At 49.9% G+C, this 19510-nt stretch overlaps 5 protein-coding genes across 5 annotated transcripts; 3 read left to right on the forward strand and 2 right to left on the reverse strand.

Moving 5' to 3' along the window:
* Positions 1-329: 329 nt before the first annotated feature.
* NGA_0366600 (uncharacterized protein) lies at positions 330-2861 on the forward strand (the record flags this gene model as incomplete). The annotated part of the gene is made up of 4 exons (XM_005854914.1): positions 330-482; positions 745-1185; positions 1258-1466; positions 2153-2861. 4 exons carry the CDS (start codon positions 330-332, stop codon positions 2859-2861), a joined length of 1512 nt encoding a protein of 503 aa, XP_005854976.1.
* Positions 2862-11449: 8588 nt separating this feature from the next.
* Positions 11450-12697, reverse strand: NGA_0366800 (mitochondrial substrate carrier family protein; the record flags this gene model as incomplete). Its single annotated transcript, XM_005854916.1, has 2 exons — positions 11450-12058; positions 12205-12697. The coding sequence occupies 2 exons, from the start codon at positions 12695-12697 to the stop codon at positions 11487-11489; spliced, it is 1065 nt and encodes a 354-aa protein (XP_005854978.1). The 3' UTR covers positions 11450-11486.
* Positions 12698-15191: 2494 nt separating this feature from the next.
* Positions 15192-16775, forward strand: NGA_0366200 (rab acceptor 1). Its single transcript, XM_005854910.1, has 5 exons — positions 15192-15274; positions 15470-15818; positions 15911-15982; positions 16190-16281; positions 16413-16775. Exons 1-5 carry the CDS (start codon positions 15248-15250, stop codon positions 16527-16529), a joined length of 657 nt encoding a protein of 218 aa, XP_005854972.1. The 5' UTR covers positions 15192-15247; the 3' UTR covers positions 16530-16775.
* A 46-nt stretch (positions 16776-16821) lies between these two features.
* Positions 16822-17532, reverse strand: GST (glutathione S-transferase; the record flags this gene model as incomplete). Its single annotated transcript, XM_005854915.1, has 2 exons — positions 17411-17532; positions 16822-17255 (listed from the first exon to the last, which is right to left on the reverse strand). The coding sequence occupies exons 1-2, from the start codon at positions 17463-17465 to the stop codon at positions 16822-16824; spliced, it is 489 nt and encodes a 162-aa protein (XP_005854977.1). The 5' UTR covers positions 17466-17532.
* A 742-nt stretch (positions 17533-18274) lies between these two features.
* Positions 18275-19436, forward strand: NGA_0366400 (light-harvesting protein; the record flags this gene model as incomplete). Its single annotated transcript, XM_005854912.1, has 3 exons — positions 18275-18398; positions 18647-18821; positions 19093-19436. Exons 1-3 carry the CDS (start codon positions 18312-18314, stop codon positions 19434-19436), a joined length of 606 nt encoding a protein of 201 aa, XP_005854974.1. The 5' UTR covers positions 18275-18311.
* Positions 19437-19510: the final 74 nt, after the last annotated feature.

The following is a 19510-nucleotide window of genomic DNA, read 5'->3' on the forward strand; positions in this document are numbered from 1 at the left end:
ATGGCCAAGGCATTCCTAGTGCTGTGGATGTGTCGGTCGCGAGCGTGAAAACTGATTCCCAGACGAGGCCGTCGCCAAGGCCGCCTTGGCGAGGCCTCAAGTTCAAACTTTCCCCTCCTTCCCGCTGGGCCCTTTCTGCCGCAGCTCGCAGGCATCTCAGGCCTCTGCCCGTCTTTGCTTTTGAGGCATCGATAGGGTTGAGCTCTTTTTAGGAGCCTTTCAAGCAACCAAAGGGTCTCGCATTCACGTTCGGAGAGCCAATCAATGCCATTAACTCATCGTACCGGTTAAGCCGTAGTGTTCAATTTTCTTCCTCTACAACACCTACAATGCGCAGATTCCACATGAATCATCAATTTGACTGGTCTCATAGCAATAAGGGCGATCCATTGTGGCTTTCTGATAATGACGAGGGCTATATTGAAGCTATTCTTGTGTCGGTGCAGGGTGACAAGATTATCGTCGAAGACAAAGGGGGCAAGGTACGTCCAAGTGATGACATGAAGATGGATTTCAATGTTCCCACGCGGACTAGACCATACTTGAAGTTCGGAGGAGTAAGATGAGAGGATTCGATGTATATGCAAATGTGCCATGAGAAATGCAACAGGAGAGTCAACATATGAAATACCGCATTGGCATCTCATCTTGATTAAAGGAAGGGATGTTGTGCAGGGCCCCACGCGCCCGTCAGAATATTTGTCTATCAGACTCCTTTTAATTTTACAATGTATCTGTATAAAGCGTTTTACCGTAGATGCGGGCGCTCTGTCACGGGGTGGGCCGCCACCGGTTTTGCACGGTACTGGAAGAAATGGCGGAGGACGCATGAAGAACGCGGAAGGAATGCGGCGCTTGTTGCCTCGCGCGAGCAATGTCAGCGCTGCTTCACCTACAACGAAAACTTCAGTCCCGCCAGAGCTGCACTGCCACAATATGGAAAATATGGATGACTTGCACCCTCTGAACGAGGCGACCATCCTGGCCAACATCGCGCATCGCTTCCGCACGGACCAGATCTACACCCGCACGGGTCCCATCCTCATTGCCATGAACCCCTTCAAGTGGCTACCCATATACGGTCCCGAAGTCGTGCGACAGTACAGCGGCAAACCCTATGGGACACTGCCCCCGCATTGCTATCAGGAGGCCGAGGATGCGTACCAACAGCTTCAGCGTACACACGTAAACCAATCGGTCGTTATATGCGGGGAATCGGGGGCCGGCAAGACAGAGACAACTAAGCTTATGTTACAGTATATCAGCATTGTGGCGCGAGACGACTCAGAAAAGGAGAAGGCAAGAGGCCATCAGGGGCTCGAGGCGGGAGGAACAGCCGCCATGCAAGAAGGTGTCTCCCCGTCGCCGGCCAAGGAGCCTCTGACCATAGGCGAACGTCTGGTACAATCGAATCCATTGATTGAAGCCTTTGGAAACGCAAAAACCCTCCGCAATAATAATTCAAGGTACGTTGTTGACCAAGAGAGGATTGCGGGATTTCTCAGCATCACAAGGCGTCACGGTATTCAGGCTCGATATTCGAATGCGCGCGCCACATCAAGTCTTTCCCTTGTTTGGACATTTGTGACGTACGACTTTTTTTTCTCGGCCATTCTCATTAACCCGATTCCTGTAAATAATGCTCATATTTCCTTCAGCCGATTTGGGAAGTTTACACTGCTCAATTTCAAGCGCACAAGCAATGTGCGCGGATCCCCGGTCCGCCATGATCTGTTAGCACAGCCTGGGAACAGGCAGGGGGGTTTTCCCATTTGTGGAGGGCAAATAAGCAATTTCTTGTTGGAAAAATCACGTGTCTGTCGTCAACAGGGCGGAGAGAGAAATTATCACATATTCTACCAACTTTTAGCTGGTGCCTCAGAGACTTTGCGAAAGCAGCTGCACCTTCCAGCGGAAAGTGATAAGGACAAGGCGAATAAGTTCTACTATCTTGCGCAAAGCGGCTGTACGCAAGTGGAGGGTATAGAGGATGCTGACGATTTCGCCATGACCAGGTACGGATTTAGACATGACCCTCAAATCTGTAATTTTGCATGACATTGTGCTCAGTTGAGCGCACGGCACAAATACCGCCCTTGTATGTCTTTATTTAATGTTCTGACTGACGTATTTACGGGCACGTGTTTGTCAGGGCGGCCATGGATGCTGTGGGAATCACGTACGAGGAGCAGGTTGCTCTCTTCCAAATGGTGGCGGGTGTCCTGCACCTTGGCAATGTGGATTTTGAAAGCAGTCCCGATGGCGAAGAATCAAGCGTTCGGAGGGAATTTGGAGCTGGAAATAACGATGGAGAAGTGGACAATGGGGAATCCGCTCTGGATGTGGCAGCTGAGTTCTTAGGACTCGCTCCAGAAAGACTTGCTGAAGCTTTAACGACGCGCGTGCGGCAGCTACCTGGAGGGAAGACTGTCCGCTCCCCGCAGACCGTGGCGCAATCACGTGATTCGCGCGATGCCCTTGCAAAAGCTTTGTACAGTCGGCTCTTTGATCGTCTTGTGGATCGACTAAATGCAACCTTTGCTGAAGATGGCGGGTCTACGAGCACCGCCACAAGCATTACATCGTCTCACAGGAGCAATGTGCTTTCATCAGGCTCTGTGTCCGCCCCATGCTTCATCGGAATTCTCGACATTTTTGGTTTTGAGAATATGGCCGTCAATTCGTTGGAGCAATTGCTTATTAATCACAGTAACGAGCGTCTCCAACTTTTGTTTAATTTAGCCACCTTCAAGCGTGAAGAAGAGGAATACGCGCGCGAGGAAATCGATTGGGATCGCTCCGATTTTCCTGATAATCAGCCATGCGTCGATCTCATTGAGAAGAAACCTTTGGGTGCGTAGGAAAAATTATCTCAGCAATATTTGTCGCGCCTCATTTTCTCTTTACTTGATATGCATCCTGTTCGATTCGAGTGACACCATTCTTACCTCTAGCTCAGCCAACTTTTGTCGACCCGTTTTCCCACATCTATGTTCAGGCCTGTTGCCCATATTGGATTCGGAATGCACTAGAGGTGCGGCTGCTAGCGATGGGGCCTTGGTGAGCACCTATAACAAATCATTCAGAGGACATGCACATTACGGCGTTTGCGGTCCTTCAACAGCGTGGCGAAAACAGGTTGGAAGTAAGACCAGCACTGGCAGCCACTTCACGGCCGATACAGATTTCGCTGTACTGCATTATGCGGGCGGCATCATCTATAGCTCCAACGATTTCATAGACAAAAATCGCGACGCGTTATTCGACCACGTCAACGCACTCTTGGCCACAAGCTCATATGTCCCGCTTGTTACCTCCCTCTTCAAAACAAACAATGATTTGCCTTCTTTTTCTGCTTCGTCTTCAGAATCCCCACAGTTCTTAGCAAAAATTCGGGCAAGTACTGGTGAAAGCGGGGGAGATGATGATGGTACTGGCGGCCATACGAATTTGCGCGCCAGCAATGGCACAGTCTCACAGCGGTTCAATGCACAATTGAATGGACTGCTTCAGACTCTGGAGGGCTGCGATGTACGATTTGTGCGCTGTATCAAATCAAACCAGCTCTTGGCGCCCCAGGTGCTGGACAAGCCAAGCGTATTGAACCAACTCGTCTGCTCTGGAGTGATGGCAGCACTAGAAGTGCGACGAGCGGGGTTCCCCACTCGGGTGCCCTACTGTGATTTTATACGGGACTTCCGCGTTTTTACAGTCGGCTTTCCTTCCTCCGAAAAGGAAAATGAGGCGATTACGTACGACAAGCTTTTACGTCTGCATCGTAATGAGACTCAAATAAGGGCTGCTGTCAAGCCTAGGATGCCGTCTCTTAAGATGGATTCAACCACCCCGAGCACTCACGATCATCCTCCAGGCATATATGAAGTCGATGACCATGATGAAGCCAACGGACAAAGCAAATGCGGCGAGTTGAACGCAGCCCGCTCGTTGACGGCCATGATGATGACTCATCCAGCCGTACTTAAGGCTGTAACGGCACGTCAGTATCGCTTGGGCTTGACGAAACTTTTTTTACATGCCGACACTTTGCTGGTTCTTCAAAATGTTAAACACAAAATTATCCTCCCGAAAATTATTCGTCTTCAGCGATGGTGGGTTCGGATTTCTGAGTCGGTACTACTGCACAAATTGAATCGTGCAGCCCAACTTTTGCATGAACTGGAATCTCAAGTCGACGTGGGAGGGATGCATGGGACGGAAACAGTGCGACGGGCTCTAGATGAAACAGCGACCGCAGTTATGTACGCGCGGCGGCTCAATTCGCTTCAGCCTGAAGTGTTCCGGCCTGCTGTGGAGCGAGCCTGTAAGAAGGCACGAGTGGCAGAGGAGCTTGTTGAGCGGGTTATAGCCATCAAGAAAAGGGACTCAGAGCAGCGGGCAGAGCTGTTGGGAATGCTGGATACAGGCCGTGCGCGATTAAGTCATGCGCAGAGGGATCTAGATGATATTGAATTGCAGGGTGAGGCGCGATATCAAGTGATACACAGGATGGATAAGGCGGCGAAGGCTCTACGAGAACAGTCAACGCAACTACTGCAAGTAGCGAATCGAAATGCCATTCGTAGCCATGGCAAGAATCAGGACTCAGAGAAAGGGTACGAGCCTGCAGCTTTGCATCGCCTTCATCTTCAAGCTACAGAAAACGCTGATGAAAGAATGATTGACGGCACAAGCTTGGACCGTACAGGGAAGATTTACAAGTGTTTGGACGAGGAAGATCCTGAAGAGGTTGCGCGTCGAAGAGTTCTTGCGGTAGAAGGCGTGCTGACGATGGTGAAAGATGCAGAGATAGCACTAGTTCATCTCCAATCACAACAGCAACGCCTCTACGAAGCAAGGGAAAAAACTAAAGAAATTTTTGTGCAAATAAAAAAAGATTTTCGGCATACATTAGAGGCGGCAGAGAGCAGTGGCATCGTGGGAGATGGCATGGGTGTGGAAAGCAGAGCAATACAGCAAAATGTCGCGACTGTCCGCGACAACATAGCGGAGGTCGATTGTGTTTTAGAAACCTCGCAGGATCCCACGGCTTTGCAACCGGCAGTAGAGCACGCAGCCTTCCTTGTTTCTGAGCTCTCTTCTATCGTGCAAAATGAAAGGCTGCTCAAATCATCGGAGGAGAGGCGGCGACAAGGTCGACAATTATGGGAAGAAGCTCACTGCAAATTCAAGGAATTTCTGTCCGAAATAGAAAGCTCGGGTATAAAAGGAGGAAATGTACCCGCTTCTGCGCATGCTGTCACTGATGCCTCCACTGATTTCGAGAGTGCGATAGAGCAAGCAGCGTCTCTATTGACTAGCGATGATTCACACGCATACGTTCATGCTTGCCAATCCCTGCACGGAAAGCTTGAGAAAATGAATGCGATTCTGAAAGCCGAGATTTTAGTCAAGCAGAGACATGACAAAGTGCGAGAGATAGAGCTTGCGCGCGTCAAAGTTGCACACGAGAAGGTCCTGAACTTGCTGAGAAGCGTTGAGATGCATTGTACTATGGCCGCAGAGCAGCAGTTGTGCGAGGGCTTGTGTACCAGTTTAAGCTTCTCGGAAGAGGTCTTGGCGGATTTGCAAGCGAGCCCAGCGGTCGCTTCCCTAAAAGATAAGGTTGAGACGGCCATTCTTCAGTGTGCAGCATCAGAACGTCGTTATGCAGATGTCAAGCAGCGGCATGAATCGCAGGCAAGAGAAGTAGCTACGGCTCATGGCGAGCTTGTAGCTATGCAGAAACGATTCAAAACGCTGCTCTCAAGATATTGTATAGGTGGACCGGCAGTAGCAGATAGTAGCAGTGACAATCAAGGCACTGTCGGTGCAACTAATGTGCTCACTACCTTATGTGAGTCAGCAATGTCTCTGTGTCGTGATGCATTGCGAAACTTGGAAAATGCCGTCCGTCTGGGAGCCTGTCCATCGCTTTCCTCTGCTTTGTCTGCCGCTAGCGAATCTATATGTGAATTTGAATCGCACGTCAAGACGCAGAGCCAGCGCGTGGAAGCAATGTGTAAAGCCAGGCAAGAGGACCTTGGGAGATTATTATCAACGAAAGGCCGCTTCGACTCCTTTCTAGAGAATGTATCGCTCGTGGAGGAAAAATGTCAACCTGGTAACGCCGCTTCCCCTTCATTCACCGTTCGGTCATCCATGCTGTCAGATAGCTCGTTTCTTGGCAAACCGAGCCTTCGGAAACTTGTATCAGAAGTCAAAATGGGCTTGCAGCAGGTTGAAGAAGAGATACATGTACCGATCACGGTGACATGGTTCGAAGATGAAGGCTATCACGGAAAACGACAGCAAGAGCGGCGGTCTGTCAATGAGGCAATCTCTCGTGTTGAGAAAGCTGAGGGCTTGATAGAGCATGCACAAAAAAGATACGCAGAGCGTCAGAAGGAATGGCAAAAATGTCGACTTAGCCTGGAATCGGGGCAAGCCAAATTGGTTTGCCTGGAGAATCTGGTAGCAAATGGCGGAATGCTAGTTTATCTGCGCGCGGCTCAAGAGATACTTGAAGCTTGTCAGGCGTCGTATGATATGACAGCGAAGCTGGTGGCTAAGGCCCATAATACAGCGTCAGCACTGAATGCCAACGTAGACGACTTTGACGAGCAGGACGTTGAGGAATCTGCGCTCATTAAAGTGTGCCAAACCGTCGCATCTTTCATCGAGAAAGTTACGAATGCTGAAGCTTCTTTGAAAGCCTATCAAGTTAGGGAAGACGCCTTTACGAAGGAAAAGCTTAATCTACACGAAAAATTTCATTCAAATTTGTGCCGCTTCCAAGAAAACGTGGCCATGATTGCGGCGGCCGGTTCCACCGTTCAAAAACTATGTCAAGTTCCTTCAGATGATGCTGCTATGGCGATTAACCGAGCAGCTCGGCTCCTTCGTCGTGGCGTTGTTGTAACTTCCGACAAAAACGGTGGAAAGGTCATTAAGGAAAGCGAAATAGATTCCGCACGACTTTATGATCCTTCAGATAATGATGGCATGTATACCTTGCAGTCGATGACCGAAGCCATTCATGAGGCTGTCAAACGCGTGGATTCCCTAGAACTTGAGGCGCAGCTACTTCGAAGGCGCGTAGATCGTGCCTCTGCTTTCAAAATTTGTGAAAGCAAGAAGCTAGCCTCTCTTCAAGACGCGTTGCAAGTGTGCGCTGAGAGGGCCGAAACGTATGGCCTGATTAATGAGAGCTCAAAAGTAGAGCTCCCTCTAAGTCGGGCAAAGCTTAGCATAGCCTCGATATTTTCCAAACTTGAGCAACCATTATCTGTTTGGATGGATAATATGACTCTACTGGCCAAGGATGTGGATGCAGCGATAGCAGAGGTAGTCAATGTCAAAGAATTGTTAAATCAAGATATTGAGCTTCAAGCCCGAGATAAACAAGAGCGTGAGCAATGGCTAATCGGTCAGAGGGCTCTTCAAGATCGATGGGAATGTGCTCGGGATGCTGCTGTGAATAGTGGGGTGATGCAATTACAGGAGGTACAATCAATGCTGCTGGCCGTAGAATCAGATTTAGCGGGGCAGGAAGGAATCGAGGATCGGCCAATGCGCCTCCATACACTAACGCAGCGTGTGACAGACATGGAAGAGCTCGTATCACGTGAATCCCAGCGCCTTCGTATTCGAGAGTTGAACGTAGAGAAGGCGTTGAAGGCTTTACCAACCCTTGTTGACCGACTCGCTCGCCTAGAAAAGACTCTTCGATCCAACTTCCAAACATCGTCGCAAAGCCAATTTCCTGAAGTCTCAGCCGCTGAAGCTACTGATACGACGGCGGCTGGGGACGAGTCACTCGGCAGGACTCATACGTATTATAACGACACAAAGGAGGAAAGGAGTGATGGCAAAGAGGATGTATTGCAATCTGTCGTTCCACTTCATGTCAAAATGGTCGTTCAAGAAGCTAAGTCAGCCGTCTGGAAGGTCCAGCATTTTGCTCAAGAATCGTTAAGGTCGCCCCAAGTTCCGTTGCCTCGAGTTGATTGGGCGCTGGACAAGTTGCACGAAGCGGAAAAGATGCTTGCGAAAGAAGTAGACCTGAAAAAGGCTATCAACAAGCAGCGGGCGGACGCTTTGCAGCACTATCGCTCGTTGGAACGCAAATTTGCCGGTATTCAAGATGAAGTTACAACCCTTTGCACCAAATTTAGCTTCTTTCGAGTACAGCTTGAAGCTTATTCGGACGGTGAACTTTTCGAGTGGTTGGGTACTCAGACTAATTGCGTCCAGTCGGGCACTAGTGCTTCCTTATTAGTAGATGCAGCAATACCAGATACTGTGGCGTGCTCTAGTGCGCAATCCATGGTCAGAAGCATCGCCGACGCACGAGATGCACTCATGTATGCTCAAAGGTGCCTCTCCACGGTGAAAAAATCGACAGCAACTCATGATGGAATTACTGAAGACGGATCGCAACTTGCCAGCAAGACGGTTGCAGATTCAGCTTCCATGGCAGCAGTATTAGAGCGTGCTGCTTCAAAAATTGATCGAGCCAACGAGATATTGGAGCGACAAAAAGATTTTTGTGTCAGAAATGAGCATCAACGCGTGGTTGTATTGCGCAGCCTGGAGAAAGAACAAGACCGGATCGCCCGACTCTACGCCATCATAGGGACGCAGGGCTTAGATAGGACGATTTCTCCCGTAGCGAACGCATTGCAAGCTGCCGAGAGCGCTCTAAATGCCGTGTCTCAGCTCATTGATGCGGGACAGATATTAGTGGTAGGACCCGCTTTTGATGTGGCGGCAGCCAGAGTGCAAGAAGCTGAAGATGTTGTCATTTGGGAAACAGAACGGAAAAGAAGGCTTGATCGCCAGCACGACGCGGTCAAGGTTGAATTAGAACGTCAAACTCTACGTCAGAAAGCCTTGCGTCAACTTGTGCAAGAAACAAAGTACTTAAATCAAGCAATTGCAGTCACCGACTGCATGGTAGATGTGGGCAAGGCTCTCGAGCACGCAGCCCTGTGCGTAAATGATAACCCTATGCCGTCGGTCCCTCTAGCCACCCAACACGCCGAACTTCGGATTGTAAATGAGCGTCTACAAGCGGCAGAACGCGAAATTCGCCGAGCAAGAATCCAACACGAAGAAGAAGAACGCTACGCGCGGCAGCAAGCGGAAGAGGCGCGATTGCGCGTGATGCGTGACGCAGAACAAGAGCGGATCCGTGTGGAAATTGAAAAAATTAAGCGCTCTAAATTGGAAAGCGAGCTTGAGAAACTCACAGCTCGTTTAGCTTTTCATCGACCAACTCTCGACAATATTTTTTCAAGCATGGCTCGGGCAGAAGAGGCTGTAAAATCCGCTCGCGATACGTTGTCTTTACAAAAGGAAGAAGCTTATGGCAATGATGAAAATGGCACTTGTGGAGAATGCGAGAAGAAGAATGTAGGTTGTGGTAGCATGAGCCGTTACAGCGGTGACGGAAGGAGTAGTGCCCCTGACAAAGGTATTACCGAAGCCGCGGCAGCTGCTGAGGCCGCCCTGACGCTGACCGCAAATCTAGAGCAACTTCTACATGGCTCAGCGATTGGTAAGTACTCGTCATTATCCCTTTCCCCGAGTGGCATAAATACTTGGGGCGAAGATAAGCTCGATCTCAGTAGGCCAAAGGCAGAAGCGATGGGTGAGTGGGAAAATTCTACTACCTCAAGATCGGTTTCCACCGAGAAATTACAAATCTACATGGACAAGACTACGCACACTTTGGAGGCGGTCGCTCGGAGTGTCGAGGTCTTGTACCTCGGGATGACAGACCTGAAAATGTCTGTACAGGAACAAGGCCTTCAGCTGAATGCCCACAAAGATATTCTTAAGTGCGCATCTTACTCGCCCGGTAGCATCACAGCTCTCCCTGTGGTAGGCGAGGCCCTTTCGACGCGCGCTCCCCCATCCATGGGGGGTCCGATGGTAAGTCGGCTGCCCAAAGAAGGTTCGTGGGAAGCTTTGTCGCTTTTGCGCCACGCTTCGACACCACCTGGTATCTACGGAAATGGTGGTCCTGAGGAAAAAGGAGACATTTTGTACAGCGGTAGTGATGAGGCGGACTGTGATAATGGCGGACGACTGGAAGATGACATTGGGCGGTCGGTTGATGCGAGCAAGCAGGCGGCGCTTTGTCTTCGGGAAGAGAAAGGCGTCACGCGGAAGGAAACAAGGCAATCGGTGGATGAGGACATTTCCGCGCTCCTCAGTAAATTTTATCCCGACGATCTAATTTCCCACCTAAGAAAGCTCGTCACATCAGGCGGGGTTGTGCTTAATGATACAATTGCCAAGAGCAGCTATTCTGGGGATACCTTGGAGCTTTTTGCCGGAGATTATGCCTGCTATTCTTTATTTGCCCCGCTCTTCGACCCAGTTATAGCTGCTTGCCATCCGCGCTACAATAAAACGCACAAGCAGCCGTCGGATTTTAATGCGGACCATCTGAGGGAGGCCTTAGGCCCTTCTGTGCTTACAGAGAAAAATGGGGATAACGTGCGAATGGCGCGGCTAGTCGCATCTAGAAATTTGTGCGGTTACAATTACACGCCAAAAATGAGCGTTGCGCAATTACGAGAAGTGGAAAGGAAAGTTGTGGCAGCTTTAAACTGCTTGACAGGGGACCAGCAGGGCACATACACTACAATTAAGGATTTGAAGACGAATTCCGCATTGCAAGAGGAGATGGATATTGCCGAATTGCCGCAATCTTATCGCCTGGATGAAAGTGCGGGTGACCTGTCGTGTTGGCCCGAAGGACGTGGGGTATTCCTCAATCAGGATCGCTCTCTTTGCATCTTCGTGAACGTGGAAGATCACGTCACAATTGTAGCAACTGCTCGACAAAATGGATCGCAGGATGGAATCGCCGCCATCGGCTGTCGTGCCTTTGCTCTGTCATGCCGGGCCCTTACAAACTTGGGACTGGACTTCGAATTTGACGAACGCCTGGGTTACATTACCCCTTCGCCGGCCAAACTAGGGACGGCCTTGGCCTTCAGCCTGGTATTTACCCCTGCGACATCTGCCCGGGAGCTGGATGAAATAGAGCGTCAGTACGATGTGGTCTTAGATCGGGCGGGAAGCACACACCACGGGGAAGACGTCCCGTGCATAGTCTTCAACAAATTCAGCTTGGGCGTGTCGGAAGTAGAGAGCATTCAGGAGGTTATTATGGCGTCAAGATGTATCCTTCATGCTTCAAATGGCGCAATGAATGGATGATTGAGAAAAAAAAATGCCGCTTTTCTCTTTTATTGTTGACAAAACATAGTTGTTCCCTGGCAGAAAATTTGATAATAAAATCATTTATGGTATATTAAATGACTACTGGAAGTCTATGACAGCGTTGGAAAAGATGATTGCCCAAAAATGACCCTCAACCAAAGTAAATCAAAGCAAACTCCTGAAGACAGCTTCTCTGCATCAAGCTCCGCCTTCGGAAGATTTATATTTCGTTTCTTTCCATAAATAGTTTACATCTCTTTATCACCTGCATTTTCTCTTCCAGTAGTATTCCCTCCCAGCATAGGATTGTCTTTTCGGCTCATGAACAAAATACCTTCGTACATTACAGAAGACAGCATCCCAAGAGGAGCACTTGAAACAAGCTTCGGTGCGAAACCACGGAGAAAGGACTGCCACAGCCCTTCCTGCTGTATGATGGTATTTAGACTTCGTATGAAAGTCAAGGGTCCGGGTTTGGTATGCTGTGTTTGTAACCGCGTCTTGGCGACGTCTAGAGGGTTCGTGGCAAGAGCGCTCAGACCACCCGCAAATAAGCCAGCAATCATGTGTGGGAGCGACTGCCGAATGGCGGCGAAAAGCTCGCCTACTTGATCGAGCACAAGTTCAACAGAGAAAAGGGATGATGATGTTGAGGATGTTGGCGCGGAGGACGGCGATACAATCTCAAGCGGCGGAGGGGGAAAGGTTGTCGCCATTGTAAAGAACGACTTTAATGATTCATAAGTTTGCCACCACACGCCCGAGGCGATGCAGGACGTCACCAGTGTCGCCCCGAAACCCCGATAAAATGTGCGCAAACCTGGAGAGAAGAGGAATGATGTCAATCAAGAGAGATATTTGCACGCTTTTCTGGGAGTCTACTACAAAATAAGCAAGCCATCCCATAGAGAGAGAAATTACGGCACACGCAGTTCGAGAGATGGCAGATTTTCACGTCGCTCTTACCGTCCTCGCGCCACATGTCCGTAAGCACCTGTTGGACTCCAGAATAGCGCGTGGGCAGTTGTAAGCGTTGTGCCACAATTTCCACTGGTATGTACAAAATTAAACAGGCAGCATCAGCCATGATACCGGCAGCCATGGGTGCCATGGTAAGCGGGAAACTGCCCTTCGAGGTTTCCACAGGACCGTCAGCGGATGGCGTGCTTAACGCACTCTTCGTGTAGGTGTACGTTCCTATGTATGTGAGGTAGGCGGGAAGACTCGCGATAGCGTAGAATAGGAAACCTTTGTAAAGTGAGCGTAAACCGCCCATGCGGCGCACGCTCAAGGAGTGCGTGACCGCCCCAGTCTGAACTTGTTGCCGGGTTTTCATGGCCCACATTGGCCACATGATGCTGTTTTCCACAAGAGTGGCTAAAGTAGAGAAAATAAGGAGCTTGTTCATGTCGAGATCTTCCCAAGTGGTCTGCCCCAGGTTAGAGATGTCGAAAGTCATGATGAATCGTAATAGTCGGCTTACTAATCTTTGTGGAGTTTTAAATGGGTGACGAGCGCGAGCAGGTTACGAGAAGCAGTTGGCCAAAAACTCGCCTTGACCGTCCACGTCAGATGACCTAAGGTTGTTAAAAAGTCATGTGTCAGGATCAAATGACATGTTACGCCGTGAGAGAGTCGGGGTAGGGGCCCTATCGTTCGACTTCGACGTCTTCTCCGCTCCCGCCGACCCAGCGAGTCTTCGCCGGCCCATGTATTCTTCAAGGGCCCGTCGGGCCAAGACCTGCTCCCTGTACAAGTTGTCGGGTTTCAACGAGTAAACCATGCACAGTAATGTTTTGGCAGTTGATATCCATCATCAGAGATTCAAGTGTCGAAGGGTTGACGTACGGAGGGACGCATGCCGAAGGATCAAGCGCGCTGAGGACGCATCAAAAGAAGTATCATGACGGTGCATCTTCCAAAATGTTCCTCTGGTCTTTCTTTTGTTTCCCTTTCAAATCACATTGAATCCCGATTATAAATTTGAATCTATTGAGTGACACATTATCGCTCGGTTGCTTCCCATTCACGATATCGAACGAGGGTGTCGCCGACCAGATGAGTGGGAGGCAACTGGTTTCCCACCGTAATCCAGCCTTCACGTATATTATGTTTGCGACCAAAAACCTCTATTTTACGACCATCAGGGCATAGCCGTTCGATAATATCGTAGATTTCATCGGGTTTGCGACTTGTTTCACGGGCCTCAGCAACGATCACGTCGCAGTCAACATAATGGTTCACACGAGTACGTCCGCCGCCTCCTTCTAGTCCTGCCGTGACGAAGTCCCCTTTGACACCTACCAAGCAATGTTCCTTCGAGTGATTTAGCCAGTGGCCTGTTCGGCCGGTGCGAATGACTTTTTGCAGCTGATTGGTCTTGATCCATATGATTTCCTCCAGCTGCTTGTATCCCCAGTACTGAAAGATTTCCCGCGCACGCTCCATCGCGCGTCCTGTCACCCACAAAAAAAGCAAGCCACCCTCTTCTTCCTGCACTTTGGGAAAGTCGAGCTTACACACCTCATCGTCCGACATGGTGCCATAGGGAAGGTCCATGTGGATCTGGAGATGTGTAAAGTATAGAAGAATAGAAGTGAAAGGCGGAGGCCAGAGTCTGACCTTCCGTTAAGATACTGTGGCGCCAAATCTCAAACATATCATGCCTCTTACCTCCCATGGTGGGTCCGCCATGATGACAGAAAATTGGCCAAGTACAGAAAGGTCGAAATTTCGCACATCTACGTTCACCCACTGCGCAGGTGCACGGGGCGTTCTGGGGAGGGCCGGCGTCGGAGTCACTCCACGCCTTGCGCTTTCTGACTCGCGATGTACATGATTATCTTTGTCGCTCGTAGTCTCCTCAATCTCGTAGTGTATGTACTTGCATGTACGAGTTCGTCGGCAGGTTGAGAGGTACGCACAATCACCCAAACTCACGTCAGTATGACTCTCGATGACTGGCTTGAAATGGAGCTTCATGCACCTTTGATTCGTTGCCGTCCTAGACGGCAATGGTGTAGCTAGGCCAATACAAGATGGTTCCGACATCATTCTTGCTCGGCGATCGCACTCCATGCGTGTTCCGTGAGGACAAAATTCCCGGATCGAATGGGCATCCTTTGTGAAGTACGCCACGGCTGAAGCCTCAAGCGCAGTAGGCTTTCCCAATAAAGCTGCTATATCTTGTTGTTGCGTGTAGCGTGGTTCCGGGGATTTGCCTTCGGAAGCTGATGCCAGCTTTTGCATTTCTGCATCGTCGGACTTTGTAACGGCACGTCGCGGGTGTTCACATGTTTGTTCTGTCACATCTTTATTCGGATCCCATGAAACTTGCGCGATAAAGCGTTGTAAAGCTATCACATTAGTCCGTGTCAGCATTAATAAGCTTTTTGACCCAAAATGTAATATATCAGTGTCAATAAGTTTATGCTCGCGAAATTTCAATACTGCAGGAGCAAGGTCATCAGCTGAGGCAAGCGTATTTAGGTTTCTGAACTTATCCCGGTCGGAGCAGCGACGTAATTTTCGATAGAATGAACTTAAATCTAGCGGTAGACTTTCTTGCTGGCCATGCTGCTCAGCAAGATAGAGTGCCAACTCTTTCTCCATAGAAGCGTCTGTGAGTGGTGCAAGTATGAAGTAAAATTTGTCTTCGATCGTTTGAGACTTTGATACTTCACGACGTAAACACTTCCGGTCTACAATCGCGCATTCTATGTCCAGCTACTAGCTGATAATGCCATGTTCCCATATTTCCAGGCCGAACGGAGACCGTGACCGTGATAAAGAGAAGAAAGAACGTTCATCGCCTCCAACCTCCTGGCGCCCGGCTTGGCCCAGCCGTTACAAAACCGTTACGAAGCGTTCCTCGGCCGTCCCGCCCCCGCGTGAAACCAGGCTTGCGATTCTCTTGGCGCGCAACTCAATAACAAACCATCAAGCACATACAAAACAGGAATATCAGCTTGCGAGTTTGGGGAACGTCATCGTGCATTTTTCAGTATCTATGACCATGCGTGATGTCATTGGAGATGTAAGTTCATTGGATGTGTGTACGTGGGTACCTTGAGATATGGATGTTCAGGGCCATCAATGTGTCTTTTGCGTAAATCAGTGTCAGAGCTGACCTCTGGACGTCCATTTTCCGCTTCTGTGCGCTTATCCTGTGCACCTAAAGCAATGATGCTTATTGGTATGCGACATACCACCATAATCTTGTTTGAAACAGTTCAAGACCGACATGCTCATGTCTGAAATGCAAGACTTCACTGAAAAGCTTAACAAATGGGGCCTCAAAAGCCCACGGCCTTGGAACGAGTTTGCAGGCATCCTCAAGAAACCCAAGAACAAACAAGAATTAGAGGAGCGCCTCCAGACGAACTTCATGTTGTACAAGGCAAATTACATTCTATTGCTGGCAGGTATCATGAGTTGGTCAGTCATCATATCGCCTTTCACAATGGGTGTCCTTTTTGTCTGCGCCGGTGTTTTTGCCTTGTTGCTTGGATGGCCACAGCCTTTGGAGATCTTTGGACGGCTCCTCACGCCAAAGGAGAAAACGATGATTGCTGCTAGCTGTAAGTTGTCTGTGAGAGTGGCCACATCCGTCTACTCTCCTCACTTTTCTGGCCATGACCCCTTATCCATCTGTTTCTCGTCCATCCTATAGTCACTTTCTTTCTCCTCCTGATCACGGGAGCCATGGTCAAGCTCATATGGAGTTTCTCACTGGGCGTTTCTCGTACGTATTTGGGGGGCCACCCTGTTAACGCTTCGCTTGCCTGACACACCAGTCAGCCCATCCATTTCAAGCTAGCGGCTCAGCTGCTTAAATTAGAGCATACTTATACTTAAGAGCCCAACGACTGAGTCCTATTCTTACCTCGATGAACGAGCACACTGAAAAGTGACAAAGCAGTCTCGCCCACCATCTCTTTTCCTCTCACAGTTATAGTCGCACACATGTCATTCCGACCGCGATGCTCGGGACACCGCAAAGGTATCATTGATGACGCCAACTTGTCTCAAAGCCCTACAAAGGTATCGGGAACCGCCTGCTGCCCGCAACAATCTCGTTATTTCCACTGCAATTTCTCCTCTCATCCTTCTCGAATGTCATTAATTAGACGTCCTGATGTTTTCCCCAATCATTCAATGCGCATTATCCGTAGATTGTGGAGGACATCGAGTCGCCCAACAACGAGGATAGCGGCCTGAATTCTTATCACTCCGAGATAGCCCAGCTCAGAGCGACTGCTCACTCTATGTCACGAGACGGTCGCGATTAGTCTTCCTTCCTTTTACAATCTTTTGAATTTCCCACAATTGGTTTTAAATGTATGTATATAAGTAATTGCTTCGAAAAGATAAGTGGTGTCTGGTGTATGCGAGGTACTCGTATTTAGTTAAAACTGTTCGGATCAAGTTGAAGAAGTTCATCTCGAACTTCAAGTTACCCGTTATGCCACTGACTTTCGACTAAGGCGACATTCGGGAAAAAAAGACAAATGTGACCAAACATTTTCATATTCAAGGCGCTACTTTAATTTATCTTTTATGCAGGAGGCTTAAATTCATGTATCACGCCGTAGAGGGAGGAGGGGCGCCGACCGTTCGTTTAAAAGCGGGACGCGAAGTAATTCGATTGATGTACGCTCGCAGAAATGGGTATGCGTCAAGTGAAATTTGGTCTGGGAAAAAGACAGGGATGTAAGACAAGTAAGAGCCCACGGCAACGTCGCCAACTCCGAATCGCTCCCCTTGGAGGTAGGAGGATTCGGCGAGCAGCTCGTTCAGGACAGCGAAAAGCTTGTCCATCACACCCGCCTCGCGTTGCTCTTTCATAAAAATCGATGGTCCTAGGCTAGCATTTGCAAAGTGAGTCCACTGGGAGGCCAGTCCTCTCTCTTCTGCTGTGGAGACGTTGGGATCGAAAACATCTGCCAAATACAGGAGCTGTGCGCCCGACTCGATTAAAGGGGTGCCATCAGCCATTGTGATGACGGGCAGCTTACCTATAAAACAGCAGTGTATCATTTCAACGTGCGAATAATCGGTGTCCGTTCGTGTTTTCATTTCGAAGGGTACAATTCACATGGCTTGAACATGCACAGCATCGAGGGAGGTCAGGGAACCAAGACCGGTCCCGACCACACTATCAAACACTTACCGAAAGGATTGACATTTTTGACGAAGTCTGAAGCTTTGTGCTGTCCTGCACCCATATCTACTTGTACGGCTTCGTAATCAACGCCAAGTTCTTGACAATACCACTCTATAATTTTCGATCTGGACCGATAATACGCCCAGACCTTAGGTTTGTAGCCATGCGAGGATGGTGGTATGTTTCGAAGAGCTGCATTATCAGCTGCAGCGAAGGCACTTGAAAAAGTGGTTCTTGTATATTGAGGACGATACGAGCGTCGGGGTGACAGAAACGTTGGCCGTCTGCCAGCAAGAGGGCGGGCGGGCAGGGTGGGAGGTTGGCTGCCCGGGAAGGCTGACGTCAAGAAAGATCCGCACGTCAACAACGCCACGGCCAGCCCGCACCGCGATCGGAACCTCGCGCTCACTGCCATGCCTGCTCTCGTCGTCCTGGGGAATGCGATGAATATTAAATAGAGACGATGTTTATAAAAGCACTAGGACGGACTTTGCCATGCACGGATTTTGGGAGTTCTCTGATGGGCGCTGGCACTTTCTGCGTGCACTCGTCGCCCCTCCCCAGATGAACAGCAAATCTATAGTCCTCAAGCTTCGCTTGCAGAGTACGTCTTGTATTTCACCCACGGGTTGGGCGCAACTCGAGATCCATGTCTTCATGAAAGGATAGGGGTTACTATCCACAGAGACCAGCACAGCATTATCAAGCGAGTCGGGCAAGTTTTAAGTATGGGGACTTGGCACATGCTTTGAGTTGTTTGGTATCGACCCCTTGGATCACCGCTGCACCGCCTCACGGATGCGCTTTCACTTTTCGAATTATCTCAGCTCTTACTCTAAACTCATTTCTTTGATGCATAATCAATAAACCACGACAGGTCCAAACACCCCCTTCTCTCCGCTAAATCATGAAGTTCTTGGCCCTCGCCACCATCGTGAGCACTGCCTCTGCCTTCCTGGCTCCTGTTCCGATGCACACCCGTACCCAGGGCCGCGTAAGTCATAATTTCGATATTTCTTTTCTGTCACATGCTTACCATCTTGTGCAAGGCGTGGACCGCGGAAGAGCCTTTCCTCTAACTTGGATGGGACCGGCGGAGTGGAATATAGACCTTTACCCCAGAAGGACGCTCTGCACCCAAGCAAGCCTTCGAACAGTCTCACGCTCTTCTCTCACTGCACGGATAGCAATGCTTGCTAATGGCTATGCTTCTCGTTCCTTCTGACTGTATTCGATAAACAGATGTACATGGCCGACCAGGCTCCTGTGGATGAGGAAGTGCGGTCCATCGCCTTGCCGTTCGCTGCCAAGCCGCAGAACTTGAATGGCGAGCTTGCTGGGGATGTAGGCTTTGATCCTTTCAAGTTCTCTGACAAGGGTGATGTGGCCAAATTCCGCGTGGCTGAGCTGAAGCATGGTAGGTTTGGTACGGGAAGAAAACCGCGCGCCGTCATCGCGTGCTATCATGAGCAGACCTTAGTTGTAGAGTGTACTTGAGAGATGTCGTGTGGGGAATCAAATGCCTCGAAAGCTGTCTCGTGCGCTGGCATCTGTGCATGTGCTTGTGAGTGTGTTGTGCCCGCTTCCTATGCCCCCTGCCGGCACGCTCCTCTTATACCCTGCTTGCCTCTTCCTCCCCCCTCCCCGCCCATGACTGGTATTAGGACGTGTGGCCATGCTTGCGGTAGTTGGTGTGCTCGTGCAAGAACTTTACCAGTGGAACGAAAACTTTCCCTCCAAGAACTTCCTGGAGGCCCTCAAGACCGCCCCCGCCCTCGGTCTGCTCCAGCTCTTCGTCTTCCTGGGCGCCTATGACGTAACGACCAGCAAGTTCGAAGGCCGCGTACCCGGCGACATTGGCTTTGACCCTCTTCGCCTCTCTGCGGATGGCCTGCGCGAGAACTGGCAGGTGGCGGAGCTGAAGCACGGGCGCTTGGCCATGATCGCCTTTTTGGCATTTGTTGTGCAAGCATCCATCTCCGACAAGCCCATCCTCGAGCAGACCTTTGAGTGGGCGAAAAGCTTCGCCTAAAGAGCGGCAGCCTCTACCCAGTAACAGAGCGACCACCCCTCCACTAGCCCGAGGAGGAGGGGACCCACTACCTC

The sequence above is a fragment of the Nannochloropsis gaditana genome, assembly GCF_000240725.1.
Source record: "Nannochloropsis gaditana CCMP526 unplaced genomic scaffold scaffold350, whole genome shotgun sequence".
In the NCBI taxonomy this organism is placed as follows: domain Eukaryota; class Eustigmatophyceae; order Eustigmatales; family Monodopsidaceae; genus Microchloropsis; species Microchloropsis gaditana.